At 46.6% G+C, this 18102-nt stretch overlaps 1 protein-coding gene across 1 annotated transcript; it reads right to left on the reverse strand.

Moving 5' to 3' along the window:
• Positions 1 to 1242: 1242 nt before the first annotated feature.
• Positions 1243 to 15823, reverse strand: LOC100273906 (fiber protein Fb34). The gene is given in 3 exon segments (NM_001148298.1): positions 1243 to 1886; positions 15240 to 15436; positions 15540 to 15823. Coding segments are annotated over 3 exon segments (600 nt in total). The 5' UTR covers positions 15654 to 15823; the 3' UTR covers positions 1243 to 1597.
• Between the last annotated feature and the right edge of the window lie 2279 nt (positions 15824 to 18102).

An 18102-nucleotide genomic window follows, 5' to 3' on the forward strand; every position in this document is an offset into this window, starting at 1 on the left:
GCGTTCTTCCTGTTCTATGTTCTTGAGCTTCACTTTCCTGTCTCTCCATCTTGTGGTTTCTGCTTGCTATAACTTTCTTGTTGTCCTGTTCTTCAGTCGAAGCTGCGACTCTTGCTAATCCCAACTTGATTTCTTCGGTGGTAACAACTTCGTCCCCGAAGAGGAGCATGAACGGTGTGAAAACAGTAGATCTCGGTAATGACATGTTATGATTCCACACAACTTTGATGAGTTCATCTGCCCATTTGCCCTTTGGCAATTCATCTAGCGACTTTGTGATTCCTAGCAAGATTATGCCATATGCTTTGCTTCGAGATCGGCAGGCTACCCAAAGCGCCTCTAGACGGCGTAGAGTCGAAGAGAGGTGAAGATTAAGATTGAGATACTACAACTAGAGCTACGCTATGTCTACTCCTAATAAATGATAATATAGATAGATTGGTTCGATTGGATTGCATGTTCTCAATCGGTTGTACCCTTTCATATATATAGAGGTCTGGACCCGTTCCAAGCCAATACCCAACAGTTTCTCATGAATTTGTTAGGATAATCACGAATGAAATAAGGACTAGCCGAAGTTAAAGACCGTCTTGATCATTCGTGTGGACCGTTCGGATCAAAAGGCCAGGCCGTCAGACTGTCCATGTACCTAATTTGGTCCTCAACAAGTGACTAATCATGTGTTTAGTTTAGTTGAGATTACATGGGATATGAAGGTCGTATACCAGTTTTTGAGATGGAACGATCTGTGTTTTTTTTTGGTAGAACAGAGAAGGCATGAGGTGATCCTAGCTATTTTCGTAGAAGGGGCGATGAATTAATTGGACGTCTTTTTACTAATCTATTTGCCACCGTCAGATGTGGGGGTGGGGCTACGGTGTCAGCCGGCTGTGTTCACGAGAGCGGATGAGACGGACTGATGACGCCGTGTAATTTCATTGCGGATATTTTTAGAAATTTAACAAACGGCTCTATTATTACGGATATTTTCAGAATTCCATATCAAAGAGCAAATTTACAGGCAGTTGATAATAAGAGAGGTAATGGTGCAAGAGTATAAGCGTCTTTTTTAGGCTGAGCTGACATCATTATGTGCTTATAACGAAATATGGGTAAACAGAGGTTTGTTATAAAAAAAGGAGCAACAGTGCAAAGTTCGAAAAAGTAAGATGGAGTTAGAATCGTGAACAAGGGCAACCATGCAATTGTCCCAAAAGAAAACTATATGTGGCGAATAAAGATGCAGCCGGGCCTCGCCTGCAGGCCTAACAGATGCCATTTTAGTGCAAAATCAGTACAGTACCACCTTGCATAATTTAATGACAGCCAAGAACATTGAAGTCCCGCATTTGTGTTGCGAACAACCACCGCCAGCAGCGAGCAGGAAGAAGTCGGTGTCGTGCTCGTGCAGCACACCAAACACAACTAGTGCTACCGCATTTTTCACAGCACGAACCCTACAATATCACCACCCATGCCATTGTACAGTTATGGTATATCATTCACAGCACACCGTAGAGAAACAACTCAACTTCATCCACATACATTTCGACGATAGTATTAATACCGCACAGAGGCCAATAAGATTCCATCTCACTCAGGGCCCAGAAACACCCTTGTCAAGGCCGTAATCCGTCATGCCCACACCAACCTCATTTTGGTGCTTCATGAACCCACCCGTCGCAGCTTTTGAGTAACTCCAGTAGTACACCAGGGACGCCAGGAGGTTGATGATCATCATTGCAGCAGCTGCTGCAAAGACTCCCTTGCGAAGGGCGGCGCACGACACCAAATCATGCTTCATGTAGTAGCCTAAATACTTGGTGTGCTTTGCATTCCTCACCGATCCTCCTATGAGACAAGCTTCTGCGACGAGGAATGTTATCCTGCAAACAGGGGAACAAAAATGGAAGGACAAAGTTATTTCCAAAAGGCGCTTGATCTCATGGAATTATATAACCAATGTGATGACCAACAAAACCTTGACAAGTTACCAACATCTGATCTCATGGAATTTGAAAAATGCCAAAGTGCCAAACAAAGTATCAAATTGAATGGTCCAATTCAATTTCTACACCTGACCTAATAAAAAAACCACCCAGGTACCATGAGTTGCTCAATTTTCAGAAAGATTAAGCAGGAGCAATGGTGATACTGGCGCAGGAAATACGAATCAAGGGCTGGCAGGCAGTTGCTAGCAGGCTGTGGCTGGCGCTTGGGCACCGTGATCACAGGCTGAGGGAGGAAACAGGAGGCACAGGTGAGAGTACCAACTCCCTGGGGGGGGGGGGGGGGGGGGGGGGAGCTAGCAACAAGGTTGGTTGCTAATTGCTTGTTTTATTCCTTGTTTCCCTGGCATTATATAGCCAAGGCTGCCTAACACATCTTAACAACCTCTATCAAGATCTAACAAACACTAACAACGTCCTGATAAGGGAGCTTTGTCCAACGGAATCTCTCTGATAGTAGCCCAGACCTCTTCCTCAGTAAATGGCACCTCAAGCTCAGACAGGTCATGCTGCTGCACACCTAAGGAAAGAAAATCCAGAGTGAAGTCTCTTTGCTCAGCCGAACCGATCAAAGCATCATAAAACTCGAGGGCTGCTCAAAGTTTGTTTCGGGTGGCTGTGGTCGTGTACAAGTGATGTGGTCATGTGTGTGGCTGTGGCATGTTAGTTCCTAACCGCCTTGTACTCGACGCTATTTTTCCAGTTGCGTCGTACTCTTGTTTCTTCTCTCCTTAATGAAATGACTCGCAGCTCTCCTGCGACGTTAAAAAAATGGTACAACAACAGAAACAATGTATTTATACACCAGCTGCAAATGTTTCTGCATAGACAGGAAGACAAATGCACATGCCAAAAAGGACCCAGTAGTGGGAGTTAATAGCGAATCTGGAAACTATCATCCTAGTTCTGAATACCAAGATTTTTGAAGGAAGAATAAAGACTGATCATAGGAATGAAATTTCAGAAACAAACTTGTTTAGTAATCAAAGCTCAGAAAAATCTAGTTTTCCTTTGGCTATTGACACTTCAGATCAGGTTTTAAAGCAACAAAGGTTTCACAAAACTCCCACCTTAACCAAATAACAGCTTCCTGGAACCAGAATAGAGGTCTCCACTCCAGGATGATTGGATCATAGTGGAGGAAGCTTTTAACACGTATCGTCCCGTTAAGGACTCAAGAGATGCAAATAAAACTTCAGATTCAGGGCCACCAACCAAGCACCTTGAGGTTCTTATAGATGTAGAAGAGTTTTTTCTAGTTTCGAAAACTAGCGAAAAAGCATGTGCATTGCAAGAGCATAACAAATCAAACAATTACATGTGATAGTGGTATCACAGAGGGAATACTAATGACAAAACTTATGGATATCTAGGGCTATATGAGAATGAAATAAGGCAGTCAACAAATTCCCAATAATCTGGCTCAATGAAAAGGTTGGGTGAATAAAAAGTTTAGGGGCAGAGTGATGGCGGCAGGGACACCATCACAACTTGAATATTTTAAGGTCATGTTTGGGTCATTCGAATGTGCAGATTGGATTTGAGGGATAAATCTCACCATTCCTCCGGAAGGATTGCTTCGCTTCATAAAATGCAACAACATCTGCCTATACCCAAAAAATTTTGCAGATGCTCGAGGCAAACAGCTTGAGAGAGAAAACAGAGGTGAATGAACCTACAAGAAGCAACTGGATCTTGGCCAACAGCATGAAAGCAAGATCTATATTGCTACAGTGATAGTGCACCATCAAGTGCATCATAGCCTCTTCTCTCGCCTTCTGTTTTCCATGCGTACCAAGCGGCTGCGCTGAGTGTAATGTTGTCCACCTCCACCCAAATGAAACAACACAAACAATCTGTCCTTGCCAGATGGGAATTGTCTGCGTGTGGGCTGAAAGAGATGGTGCCCAGGTGAGGATAGATGGGACTTGAGGGAAATGATAAGATCGATCTTGAAGACATTAGTGTGAAAGCAACAGAAAGGAGATAGAAGTGATCAATACTTCACGAATGTGTGGTAGTAAGTCAAATGGAACATATGTCAGTAGCTTGCTAAAAGAAACACTCTTTTACGTCTGCAGAGATGAGCAGACTACCTGATCATAACTTGAGAAAGAGAACCACATCAAGTCCAAGCAAACAAGTTTCCGATTCCAAATTTTCCAATGTTTTTTTCATTCCAGCATCCTGAACACTAACCCTTCTAATCCTATGTTTTCCATTATTCTGTTTGGCCACTACACTTCTTTCCTGTTCTTGTGCTTTCTTCCTTTTCGGTGTTTTTCATCCCTCCATTCCAAACAGGCCCTAAGTAGTAGCTGTTGGGAGGCCTGCTTCTTCGCCGAAGGTCCTCTAAGCAAAAACACCTTTGGCAGGATGGCACGAAAGCAGACACAACGCGAAGGTATACACCGAAGCTACGATCTAGGGAGCTTCGGCATAATGACATGCCTTGAGACTAAGGGGTGCACCGACTTAAATAGGAAAAGACCGATTAGTTCATGATAATTTGTGTCACGCTTATAGTTAGTTATCAAGGACATGGATGTAATTTTACACAGGTTGTGTCATGTGCTTATAAATAGATGAACAGTAACTCTGTGCTGTTCACGCTGACTTGTATTCACTCGTACGTCACACTTGGATTTTCACCTTCTGTTAAACCGAAGGTATAAATGTAATTCAATATCGTTTATATTTATTCATGATTATATGATAAAATATAAATAGTTCAATAACTTCATATGATTATTCATGTTTTATTTATATATGTCATATGATCCTGATTCTTCATTATGAATTGAGATGATGAAGGTATGTCCTTCATAACCTTCGTCTGAAGATCATTATATCATAAAGGAGATAATGCTTCGAACGATGAAGGTCTTTAACCATTAACATTTGTGTTGCTTTGTTCTTAACTCATAGCATTTGAGAACAAGTCCCCAACAGTAACGATTACTGAAAAACATCTAAATTTTTCCATGATGGTTCTGGTTTCACAAAAACTGTGCAGTACATAGCAAACCACGGTTACTAATTTATAAGCAGCAGGTATCTCCGCCAGTTCAATGCCCCACAAGAAAAGGGTTGGGAGATACATGATATGTAACATGTAAAAGACTACTGATAAAAATAGCTCGTAACATTGATTATGTAGAGTGTCACTTGTAACAGGTCTATAGAATTAAATGAGCAGAGTGTCACTTGTGCATGGGACTAATTCAAAGAATATAACGCCGTGTTGTCCACTAATGTATAAGCCATCAAAGAATTTTGCAACTGCACTTACAGTATTATCAAATGATCATGTAGAAACTGCTCTAAACTTGTGAGGGTTACATAGGCCTTCCACTGTTCTTGAGGTAATGGAACAGCTGAAACTGGTAAAAACCTACAAGCCTATGTTGCTAATTCATCCATCCATAGTAGCATTACTGTTATTCACCAGGTATACCTCCGCCCTATCAGAGGAAGCTCGCCTGGACCGTGTTTTTTGCTGCTCTGATTGGGATGAGTTGTTCCTTGATTCCCTCCTTCAGAGTGCTGCTTCAGTGGTGTCTGATCACTGCCCCCTCTTGATGGGTTTGAAGGTGAAGACTCAAGGGAAAAGGCGTTTCCATTTTGAGAATTTTTGCCCCAAGCTGCCAAGTTTTATGGATGCAGTTGAACAAAATTGGAATGCTCCTGTCTCAGCAATTTGTCCAGTTGAGCGTTTCTATATCAAGCTGCAGCAGCTTAGTATGGAATTGCAAAGGTGGAGTCAGAGGAAAGTTGGCAACATCAAAATTCAGCTTAGCATGGCTAAAGAGGTTCTCCATCATATTGAGATTGCAAGGGATCGTCGTGCCCTCTTGATGCGGCCCCCTCTGGAGGGCCTCTTTGGTGACCGTAGAGGTGAGAGGAGGAGGAGGCTAGAACCAGGAACAGATCTGAGAGGGTAAGAACTGTGGCTAGGTAGGCGGACGTCGTCACCACGGCTGGCAGCTTGCCGAGCCACGATGACCGAGATAGTCCCGCCCAACTGCAGGGAGACTTTATTCCTCGATGATCCTAATACAAACTACGGGTCTGCCTTTATAGTATGAGGCGACCTCTTCAAAAGGAACTAAATAACTGAAACTGGAAGTAAACTAATGCATATCCTTTATTCTGGAAACAAACTAATGCATATCTCCCTGTAATAAAAGCTTGCCTACTAACCCGATTGCTAGCCACTTTTCTGATCACTTTCCTTGTTTGATTCTGCTGCTCCTTTTGCTGGATCCTGGCGCCTGCGCCTCTGGTACTGGCAGCCTACAAATGCATCAGTAACATTTCTCCCCTCCACAAGAAACAGCTCGTCCGCGAGCTTAAAAAGAGGATACTTCTGTGTGAAGTCTTCCAATTGTTCCCAAGAGGCATCTGATGCTGGTCGACCCACCCAATGGACTAAGAGTTCCCAAACTCCTCGATTCAGCCGAGCCTTGAGGACCTTGTCTGGAGTTGGAATGACTCTGCCATGCAGAATTTCGGGTAATGGAACTATGGCGGTTGGTGTTGTGCCTTCAAACTTTTTTAACAAGGATACATGGAAGACGTCGTGGATCCGGGCACGTGCTGGCAGCTGCAACTTATAAGAGACTTTCCCAATGCGACTTGTTACCTGGTATGGCCCAAAGAAGCGAGGACCCAATTTCGACGGAGCAGCCGCGATGACACCCACTGCTGTTCGCTGTTGTAAACGGAGCCATACCCAGTCGCCTTCTTGGAATTCGACCTCTCGTCGTGACTGATCCTGATATGTCTTCATCACAAGTTGTGCTTGTACCAACCTTTCCTTGATTTCAGTCAGAAATTCATCTCGTTCCTGGAGCTGCTGATCTACCGCTGCCACCTTTGCGACACCAGGATGGTAAGCTAATAATGTTGGTGGCTCTCGGCCATAAACTACCCGAAAGGGGGAACATTTGAGGGCGGAGTGGTACGAAGTGTTGTAACAAAATTCTGCCCATGGTAACCACTGTAACCAAGTTCTTGGACGGTCGCCGGCTAGGCAGCGAAGATACATGATAATGATCCGATTGACCACTTCCGACTGGCCATCAGATTGAGGATGAAAGGCGGAACACATGTGCAGCTTGACCCCAGCTAAGCGAAACAGCTCGGTCCAAAAAGCACTAGTGAAAACCGTGTCCCGATCACTAACAATGGAGCAAGGAAAACCATGAAGCCGGACAATGCCATCAAAGAAGGCCTTGGCGACTGAGGCTGCTGTGTATGGGTGGCCTAATGGAATGAAATGCGCCATTTTGGAAAATCTGTCCACCACTGTGAGAATTACTGATTTACCGCCCACCTTGGAAAAACCTTCCACAAAATCCATGGAAATATCACTCCAAATACCTGCTGGAATTGGTAATGGTTGCAGTAGCCCGGCAGGGTGTAAGTGGACTGACTTGTTGCGTTGACATACGGAGCAGCCCTTCACATATTCTCTGATTCGTTGGAGGGCATGAGCATTATAAAATGTAGCCCGCCAACGGTGCACCGTCTTCTCTACACCTTCATGCGCCCCATCATGGGCATCGGCCAAGAGGAGTGGCCACATAGCTGATGCATCTGGGACGAAGATCTTGCCTTTAAATAGCAGCAACCCATCTACTTCAGTCCATTCTGCTTTGGCTGTTCCAGCTTCCAACTGAGCACGGATAGCCTGCACCTAGGAATTAGTGGCCGCCTCATCTCGCAAGTTGTCAAACAGCGAGAATATTGGGAGTGATATGCTGCGCACAGTGCCCATTGGTTCCTCCCGCCGAGATAAAGCATCTGCAGCACCATTCAATTTGCCCGGACGATATTCAACAGTCAAATCATAGCCAAATAATTTACTGACCCATGTGTGTTGGGGAATGGTGGAGAGCCGCTGGTCCAAGATGAACTTCAAACTGTAATGATCTGTCCTGACTGTAAATGCACGTCCCCAGAGATATGGCCGCCAGTTGCGGACGGCCTTGACCAAACCGATCAATTCCCGCTCATAAGCGGGCAATTTCTGGTGATGGGGCGCAACTGCACGGCTGAAGAAGGCAATTGCACCATCACCTTGATGGAGCACAGCGCCGAACCCTGCTCCTGAGGCATCGCAGTCCACCATGAAGCGCTTGGAGAAGTCCGGCATTTGGAGGAGTGGTGCTGTCATCAAGGAATGTTTAAGTTGTAGGAAAGCTGCATCCGCAGCGTCCGACCACCGAAAGGCCTCTTTCTTCAAGAGGGCTGTTAGCAGGGCAGCCACCTCGCCATAGCCAGCGATGAATTTGCGGTAGTAGCCGGTGAGGCCAAGGAAGCCCCGCAGCGCCCGGAGAGACTGCGGGCGAGGCCATGCCTCCACCGCCTCGATCTTTGCGGGATCCATGGCGACGCCGGCTTTGGAAATGATGTGTCCTAGATAAGACACTGTTTCTTCCCCGAAGAAACACTTAGAGCGCTTCAGGAATAACTTGTTGTCGCGTAGGACTTGGAAGACCTGTTTCACATGCTGCAAATGTTCTGCCCATGTCTTGCTGAAAATCAGTATGTCATCAAAAAATACCAGGACAAACTTCCGAATATAAGCTTTGAGGACGTCATTCATCAAGGACTGAAAGGTGGAGGGTGCGTTTGTCAACCCAAAGGGCATGACGAGGAACTCAAATTTTCCGCGGTGTGTGCGGAATGCTGTCTTGTTGATGTCGTCCGGACTCATGCGAACTTGATGATATCCGCTGCGGAGGTCAAGCTTGGTGAAGAACCTCGCATCTCGGAGTTCATCCAACAGTTCATCTACTACTGGGACAGGAAAGGAGTCCTTTACCGTTTTGCTGTTGAGCTCACGATAGTCGATGCAGAATCGCCATGACCCATCCGCTTTCCGGACCAGGAGAACCGGGGAGGAGTATGCCGATGAGCATTCCCGGATGATGCCTTGCTGCAGCATAGCCTCGCATTGTTTCTCGATCTCATCCTTCAGCAGCTGCGGGTAACGGTATGGTTTTACCGCAACTGGTGTTGTTCCTGGCAGAAGTGTGATGCGATGGTCATGGCATCGAGGGGGTGGGAGGTCGCGCGGTTCGTCGAAGATGTCGGTGAAGGAGTCGAGTAGGGTCGTCAGGAGATCCCTCGTGACGGCCAGCGCAGCGAGCTGCGGCTGAGGGCCACCGATCCCGGACCAGCAGACAACCCGTTCCTTGTGCCAGAACGCCATGGTGAGGTCGGCGAAGTTCCACAAGATCGGCCCTAGGGTACGCAGCCATTGTACCCCGAGGACGACGTCGAAGCCATCCATCGCGAGTGTGTAGCAGGAGATGTCGAAGGTGTCCTTGTCGATGGAGATAGCCACCTGGCGGCATACGCCCGTGCTGGGGACACGATCGCCGTTCGCCACCTTGATGGAGAGGCCGGTCCGGCGTTCCACCATGATCCCCAGCTTGGACACCAGTCCCTCCTGGATGAAGGTATGAGTCGATCCCGAGTCCACCAAGGCGACCAGGGAGACTCCGTTGATGACGACTGGGAGTTTCATCGTGTTGCCCACGTCGATCCCTGTTAAGGCGTGCAGGGAGATCCCCAGCTCTTCTTATACGGACTCCGCGTCGGCGTCGTCGTCCATCTCGATGAGGAAAACGCCCTTGCCTGCACACTTGTGGTCTGTCGTATATTTCTCGGTGCAGTGATAGCACTCACCATTGGCGCGCTTGGCTGCCAGCTCCTCCGACGAGAGTCGCTTCATGCGAGGTCGTGGTGCACCCCCCAGCTTAGACGTGGTCGCCGGAGGGAGGGCCTTTGAGGACGATCGGCCGGCTGGTGGTGCAGCGTGGGTAAGTCGACGCTCGTGAGCCCGGGCCAAGCTCATGGCTGTTTGGAGGTTCGGTGGTCGCTTCAGCTCGACCTCCGTTCGCAAGGGTTCCCCCAGGCCTGCAGTAAAGAGCTCGACCTGCTGGTGCGGCGTGACGTCTTGCGCGCGACACAGGAGCTGGGAGAACTGTCGCTGGTAGTCCTCCACGGTGCCGATGCGATACAAGTCCTTCAGCTCCGCCAGGCTATTGTGTCGCAGCGGAGGCCCGAACCGCATGTTGATGTACTTGGCAAAGCGGCGCCACGGCACCAGACCGTAGTCGAGCTCGAAGCCGAAGTACCAATCCAGTGCTGCACCGTCCAAGTGCAGGGACGCCACCCACACTCTGTCGTCGTCGAGTGTGCGCATCCCCCGAAAATAGGTTTTGCACTTGTTGAGCCATGGGAGGGGATCGGATTCACCGTCGAACGATGGAAACTTCAGTTTGGGCCGTTGATTGTGATCCTCGTAGCGATCACGGTCGTAGAAATCGTCCCGCCGACGCCGGTCGCGGCCCTCTGGTCGCCAGTTGCGGCGCCGTTGGAAGGCGCCACCAGCGGGATCGCGCCCTCCGCGCCGGTCCTCTCGACGGAAATCCCCACTGCGCCTGTCGTCCGGACGGAAGTCCTCACGTCCAGCGCCCCGCCGGCCCTTGGAGATGCGGCGGTCCTCCCGCCAATCGGTGTTGAGGGAGTCGTCGGTGGCGCTGCCGTCGTTGTCATCAGAAGGCGCCCCAGTGGCGCGACGTCGATCGTGGAGATGACGGTCGAGCGGCAAGGGGGATCCATCCGACTCCTGTAGAGGATCCGCGTCGTTCTTGGCGGCGCCCCCTTTGTCGGTGTGACCGCCGCCCGCGCTCTGCTGGGTGCCGTGAAGGCCGGCCGCGGTATCGGTCCCCGGCAGGACGAGCTGCTCCATACGCGCGAGCCGCTGATCGTGCAGCGCCATGTGCGTGTTGAGCGTGGAGACTTGGGCGAGCAGGCGGTCCAGCTTCTCTTCAATGGAATCCTCAGGAACGTTCCCCATGGAGCCGGACAGAGGTGTCGATGCTCCACTGGTCTTTGATACCAAATTGATGTGGCCCCCTCTGGAGGGCCTCTTTGGTGACCGTAGAGGTGAGAGGAGGAGGCTAGAACCAAGAACAGATCTGAGAGGGTAAGAACTGTGGCTAGGTAGGCGGACGTCGTCATCGCGGCTGGCAGCTTGCCGAGCCACGATGACCGAGATAGTCCCGCCCAACTGCAGGGAGACTTTATTCCTCGATGATCCTAATACAAACTACGGGTCTGCCTTTATAGTATGAGGCGACCTCTTCAAAAGGAACTAAATAACTGAAACTGGAAGTAAACTAATGCATATCCTTTACTCTGGAAACAAACTAATGCATATCTCCCTGTAATAAAAGCTTGCCTACTAACCCGATTGCTAGCCACTTTTCTGATCACTTTCCTTGTTTGATTCTGCTGCTCCTTTTGCTGGATCCTGGCGCCTACGCCTCTGGTACTGGCAGCCTACAAATGCATCAGTAACACCTCTCTAGTGGCAAGGAGTGGCAGAGGAAAAAACTCAAAGTGCATTGTCTTGGACTTGCCTCCCTTCAGCGCACTATTGCCCGCCTTCGATCACAGATACTTCACCTTCGGGAGGGTGATGCCAATACTTCCTTTTTCCACCAGCACGCAAGATACCACAAGAAAAAGAATTTCATTCCTAAATTCCAGGTTGAGGGTCGATGTGTCACCACGCAAGAAGAAAAACATGCTGCTGTTTTTTATTTCTATGAGAAACTCATTGGAACAGCAGAACAAAGGGAGTTCACGCTGAATCTCGCTGCATTGCAGCTGCAGCAGCATGATCTGAGTTCCATGGAGGAAGCTTTATCTGAGGAAGAAGTTTGGCTCACAATTAAGGACATGCCACTTGACAAAGCTCCAGACCCTGATGGTTTTACTGGCCGTTTTTACATGTCTTGTTGGCAGATCATCCAAGGCGATGTTTTGGCGACTCTTTAAGCTATGTGTGTCCAAGTTTAAACTTCTTAATTCAGCCTTCATCTCATTACTGCCTAGGAAAGCTGATGCTTGTGAAGTTAAAGACTACCGACCCATCAGTCTTGTCCACAGTTTTGCCAAGTTGGTCACAAAGCTATTAGCCAATTGTTTGGCGCCCCAGCTACCAGATATGGTGTCAATCAATCAAAGTGCCTTTGTCAAGGGAAGAAGCATACAAGATAATTTTTTGTTTGTGCAACAAATGGCTAGATGCTTATACAGGAAGAAGGAACCTCACATCCTCCTCAAGTTGGATATTACTAAAGCGTTTGATTCGGTGTCTTGGGCTTTTTTTGTTCGAGGTCTTACAATATTTGGGCTTCGGTCGTAAATGGTGTAACCTCTTATGCCTTCTCCTCTCCACCTCCTCCACTCATGTCCTGGTTAATGGTGAGCCGGGTAGTCCAATCTTGCATCAACGGGGGTTGAGGCAGGGAGACCCTTTGTCACCAATGTTATTTCTGCTAGCCATGAAAGTCTTAAATGCTTTAGTTACCAAAGCTGCCCATGAAAATTTCTTAGAACCATTGGATGTTCTTCAAGCAAAGCACCGGATTTCTTTATATGCTGATGATGTGATTTCGTTCCTCAGTCCAACTCGAAATAATTTATCTCTCATATCTCAGCTTCTAGATGCTTTTGGTCATGCCTCTGGACTATGGATTAATTTCAGTAAAAACTCGGTAACTCCCCTTAACTGTACTGATGCTGATTTGCTGCTCCTTTCTGGGCTCATGGATTGCGAGATCAAGGGCTTTACATGCAAATACCTTGAAATACCTCCCACAATTCAGAAACCGACAAAGGCTGATCTGCTGCCATTGATAGATAAAATAGCAGCTAGCCTCCCAATTTGAAAGGCTTCTCTGTTGAGCCGAGCTGGGCATCTGGTTGTGGTCTGCGTTGTCTTCACTGCCACTCCTATCCACCATATGATGGCTATGGATCTCCCTAAGTGGGTCATTAGAGCATTGATAAACTTCGGCGGGGATTCTTATGAGCAGGCCGCCAAAATGCTAATGGAGGTAATTGCCTTGTCTCTTGGGAAAAGTTTCAGAGGCCGTTACAGTATGGTGGTCTTGGGATACTCAACCTTGAATCAATGGGTTGGGCCTTGTGCATCCGTTGGTCGTGGCTAAAAAAACGGATTCTTCTCGACCTTGGGAAGGGCTGCCTTTTCAGGTACCCCGTAATGCCCATGCTTTCTTTGATGTTGCCCTGGAGACCAAGGTTGGGGATGGTCAGGCCACTAAATACTGGACAGATCGTTGGCTACACGGTTGCACTGTAGGTGAGCTGGCCCCTAATCTCTTTCAGGTAATTCCTAAACGGGCAAGGAGACAACGCACTGTTTCTCAAGCGTTGGGCTGCAGGTCTTGGACTGCTGATATCCAGGGTGCCCTCACTGTACAGGTGCTTGTCGAATACCTGAAGCTCTGGGAAGTAGTTGATGATTTTACCTTGCAGCCTGCTGTTTCAGATCAACACATACGGAAGCTAACAAATTCAGGGCTGTACACTTCTAAATCTGCTTACAACGCCTTCTTTTTGGGTTCAGTTAAGTTTGCACCTTGGAAAATGACTTGGAAAACATGGGCCCCTCTTCGATGCAAGTTTTTCATTTGGTTAGCAATCAAGAACAGGTTTTGGACAGCAGATCACCTGTCAAAACATGGGCTGCCGCACCACTGCCTTTGCCTCCTTTGTGATCAGGATGTGGAGAATATACATCACATTCTTGTGTCTACTCCCGGGAGGTTTGGACCAAAATCATTATGTGTGTTGGTCTGCAGGCAGTTGCTCCCCAACCTGATGTGCGAACTTTCTCTGCCTGGTGGTGTTGGGCAGCCAGCAGTTTGCCAAAGGAGAAGAGGAAAGGGTTTAATTCCCTAGTCATCCTTGTGGCCTGGACTCTTTGGAAGCATAGGAATGCGTGTGTGTTTGAGGGTCTTAATCCTAGTGTCCCTTTAGTCTGCCAAGAAGTTGGTAAGGAGACCGAGCTCTATTGTCTTGCTGGTAACACGACACTCAAGGAGCTACTCGGTGGGGCACGAAGGCTGGACTGGACACGTAAGTTTGTCATGTAGGGCCGTTTGTTTGTCATTGCGTGTGGCGCACTCTAAACTGTTGGTGTGGGGAGGGGCAGTACACATGCCTCCCCTCATGATGAACTGTTATCTTTCTTTCTTAATGAAATGACACACAGCTCTCCTGCGCTGTTCAAGAAAAAATAATTGTTATTCACCATTTGGACACATAATAAGGGTCTGTTTGGAAACTCTGTTTCTCAAACCCACAACTATAGTTTATTATATGCTATGACATAACTGTGCTATATTTTACATCGTCCAATCCAACACCTGTTTGGAGATACAGTATTTTAGTTGTAGTGTAGAAGAGAAGACTGCACCTACGTGCAAGCAAAAAACTTTGGTCCAGACCAAAGTTTTTTTGACTCCAAAAATACCGTGGTATTGGTGTTCCCAAACACCTTTTGGTCTAAAATACCATGGTATGATCAAATATCACGGTATTGTCTTGGGACTAAGAAAATAATGTGTTCCCAAACAGGCCCTAAGCTGTTGCAGGTCCATATAATTCAACCAAATGAGTTGCGACGTATTCATAGAATGAATTGAAATAATATAATTTCATTAATATATAAGCCATGGCAGCATTCTAAACCTACATTTACAATATTATCAAATGATTATGGAGAAATTGCTTCCGCTGATCTTACACTAATGGAAGAGGTAAAACCGGTAGTCTGGTAGACAATTCCAAGCCTATGTTGATAAAACATTCATCAATAAGTGCATTACTGATATTCTATCATATTGAAAATAAGCAGTCCATTCTAAAAACAATCACTAGCAAAGAGCCAAAAATAATTTATGTCTGAATTATACATAGAACACAACAGTTTGTCAGTTAGCGAAGCAATAACATCCAGTACTACTGAAAACAACTAAACCCCTTAAACACCACATCTTCAAATTTTATAAAAGACCATGGAGGCTATTTCACAAACAGATACCGATTTGCAACCCTCGATTTTGAATTCACTTTCTATTCAATTTTGAATAGGAAGGTGATTATAGCCCCCTCAATCCTCTCCAATTCTCTTGCCTCCAAACAAGCCCAAAGTGTATGTACCTACTACCAAACTGAGAAACAAATGTACCCAAATCGAACTAAATCTACGGATCAATCTACAAGCCGTGGCATGCATGCCCATGACGCTACATACAGATCAGAGAAAGAAGAAAGAAGGAAAGAATACGGCGTTTAGGTGTGATACTAGGGTTTAAGACACGCACGACGCACCAGGAGAGGACGAATGCCGTTACGGCACAGCCGCGGGAGGAGAGCACGGGTCCGAAGCAGAGGCACCACGTGGCGACGTTGACAATGGCCTGCTGGAGCAGGAGCACGAAGAAAGCGGAGACGCCGTACACCGTGGAGGCGTCAGTGTCGTAGAGGCAGTAGGACCGCTCGTCGTACTCGTCCGGCATCACCTTCCCCTGCATCCAGCCATCGAGCCCAAAGATTTCAGCGACGCACGCAGCGTAGGCGCCGAGGAGATGCAGAGGAACCGGAGGGAAGGGAGAGAAAGGGGGCGCGTACGGTGCTGCGGCGGCGCTCGGCGCCGACGGCGAGAAGGACGGCGAAGAGGTTGAGGAAGGTGAGGAAGGCGCAGAGGGCGACGGAGGCAGGGCGCGAGGTCCCGAAGCCACCCATAGGTATCGAGCTCCGGCAGCGACGTCGCTCTAAGGCGGAGGAGAGAGGCGGAGAGCTCTCTCTTCCTTCACTCTGGGGGAGTGGTAGCTTCCTGGTACGTAGGGGAAGTAGGGGGAGAAGCAGAGAGTGCTCCGGCCCCGCTCGTCGGCGACCGATATCATCAATCCGCGTCCCGCGTTTTGGGGTGGCTGTCTCGTGTGCCGGTGTACATGAGCTCGTCGGCGACCGATACTTTTTTCTTCTTTATTTTTCTTTTGAATAGGTATATGAGCTTTTTTGTTTATATTTTCCTTTAATTTCTTCACCTTTTAATTCTTTAGCTAGCTGTAGTGCCTTTTATAGGAAGCGGAGTTGATTAGCAATATTGGATCCAGTATTGGTTCTCATGATTATCACAAAATTTTCAAAAAAAAAAATTTTTGTTGATTTTTTTCTTGTTGAATAATATTAAATCAAATAAAAATATCCAAAAGTCAAGATCAAATGAATTAGTTAATTCAGTAAAAAAGAAAAGGAGACTCGTACCTGGTTTCGTTGCCCAAGCGAATGCCATTCAATTGTTTACAACGAGTTAAAGTAGGAGAATTTTATAACTACTCAAAAGATCAATTTTTTCATTGCCATAACTTATTTATTTATGCATTTTGTTGTTTATATTATAGACAAATAGGTTGATTTATTAAACTAATTCTACTTTTTTACTTTATATTTTGGAAAAGAGCGGATCCTTCTCATTTCAATGTCGGTCATCTTGAATTATTTGTTGAGGATGGAAATCCAATAATAATAATTAATAAGTCTTAAGTAAACTATTTGATTTCTCTTTTTTGAACTACGTTTCATTCATATGATAGAAATGGATTAAAATAATTATATAGTTGTATATTGTTCTCTAATAAATACTTATTTCTTTTACCCATTTTTCATAGATAACAAGTTTGAATCAGTATATTATACATGATTTCAACCATATTACAACAGTGTTAGCCTGTCTTCAGTAGACTGTGGAAAATAGAGGACGTGGAATTGTAGATGACACTATTTGAAGAGAGAAGTTTGACATAGGGGATGAGATAGGGGATCTGCTGGAGATAGCCTTACGAAGGCAAATATGAGACATATTCTTTTAGCTAGTAGGAACCCTAGTAAGTGAGGTCCGCTAGCAAACTCATTCCATTTTAGGCCTTTTCGTAGCTACTGGTGCAAGAAATAAAAAAATTATCCAATATAGGGAAGGGTGTCACTCTTGAGCTGCAGTTGTAGGCATCAACGTGCTAGATGTGACCCTAGATGGGACAGTATAGGTCAAACAAATAAATAATAAATAAATAATGTTTCTAGTCCTGATCCAACGCTTCTATTCTTTGGTGGCTGACCGTTGGCTAGCTTTTGGAGCTGATCACCAAATAAACCATAGGCCTATCGCACGCCACGTTAGATCTTGGGGTCCTCTATGTGTAAGCGCGGACCGTATGCGATGAGCGGTCGCACCGTTCGTGACTATGCAGAGGGGCTTCAGTTTTCTGAGCGGGCGCGCCACGAGCTTCGTGGATCTATTGCAGAATCAAGATCTCATCTTTCGATAGGAACCCCGTTAGGGAAGAAAGATCCTAGGGTTGTCTTCGGGTCGGCATGCCACTCAAGACGGTGCCTCTAGACGAGGTCGAGTCTGAAAGCATCTAGGCCTCTAGTTGGTTTTGGTGATTAATGACAACGTAAGATTATTACAGCTAATGTATGTTTTGCAGATTATACGGTAAGTTAAGTGACAATGCAGGAAATTGAACTTCAACAAGTGAAAACAGCCTAAAGGATGAAATGGCTAAGAAAGGACGCTAAAAAGGTCATGGTGTACTAATTCTAAGTGTCGAGAGAGTTGTTGGGCACTTAGTTTACTAATAGGACCTTTATTTTGCTTTAACCATGCTATAGAGAGAGGTTGTGGATGAGTAACTTGACCAAGGCATGTCTAAGTGTGGTGTGGTATTTCACTCATACACAAAACTAGTGCTAGGTAACTCTTGAGAGCCCACAAAAGTTTGGAGAGAAAAACCAAATCAGAAGAACTTAGAAAAATGCACTCTAGGTGCACCAGACCATGGCCAGTGTGCATCGGACCTAGTTCCCAAAGTGAGTTATGTATCCCAACCCGAAAGGGCAATGTATCCCGGTTCACCAGATAACCTTTTTCTAGCTTAGAAACGAGTAGGCATCGGATCATGGTCTGATGGTCAACGGATCCCTTGTCTAGAGAGTTTGTGGAAACATTCAATGTAGTTGTTGAGGCACCAGCCCGGTCTAGTGCACATGGACCCATCTCCAGTAACAACTAGGTTTGGCAAACTAGTTGTTGGCTACTATCAGAAAGGAGTCTGGTGTTTACCGGACCATGGTCCGATGCGCCCGTGTCTAGTTTGTATAGTAATGACTATATTTTGGTTGGTGGGTA

This window comes from Zea mays, chromosome 10 (assembly GCF_902167145.1).
Source record: "Zea mays cultivar B73 chromosome 10, Zm-B73-REFERENCE-NAM-5.0, whole genome shotgun sequence".
Classification (NCBI taxonomy): domain Eukaryota; kingdom Viridiplantae; phylum Streptophyta; class Magnoliopsida; order Poales; family Poaceae; genus Zea; species Zea mays.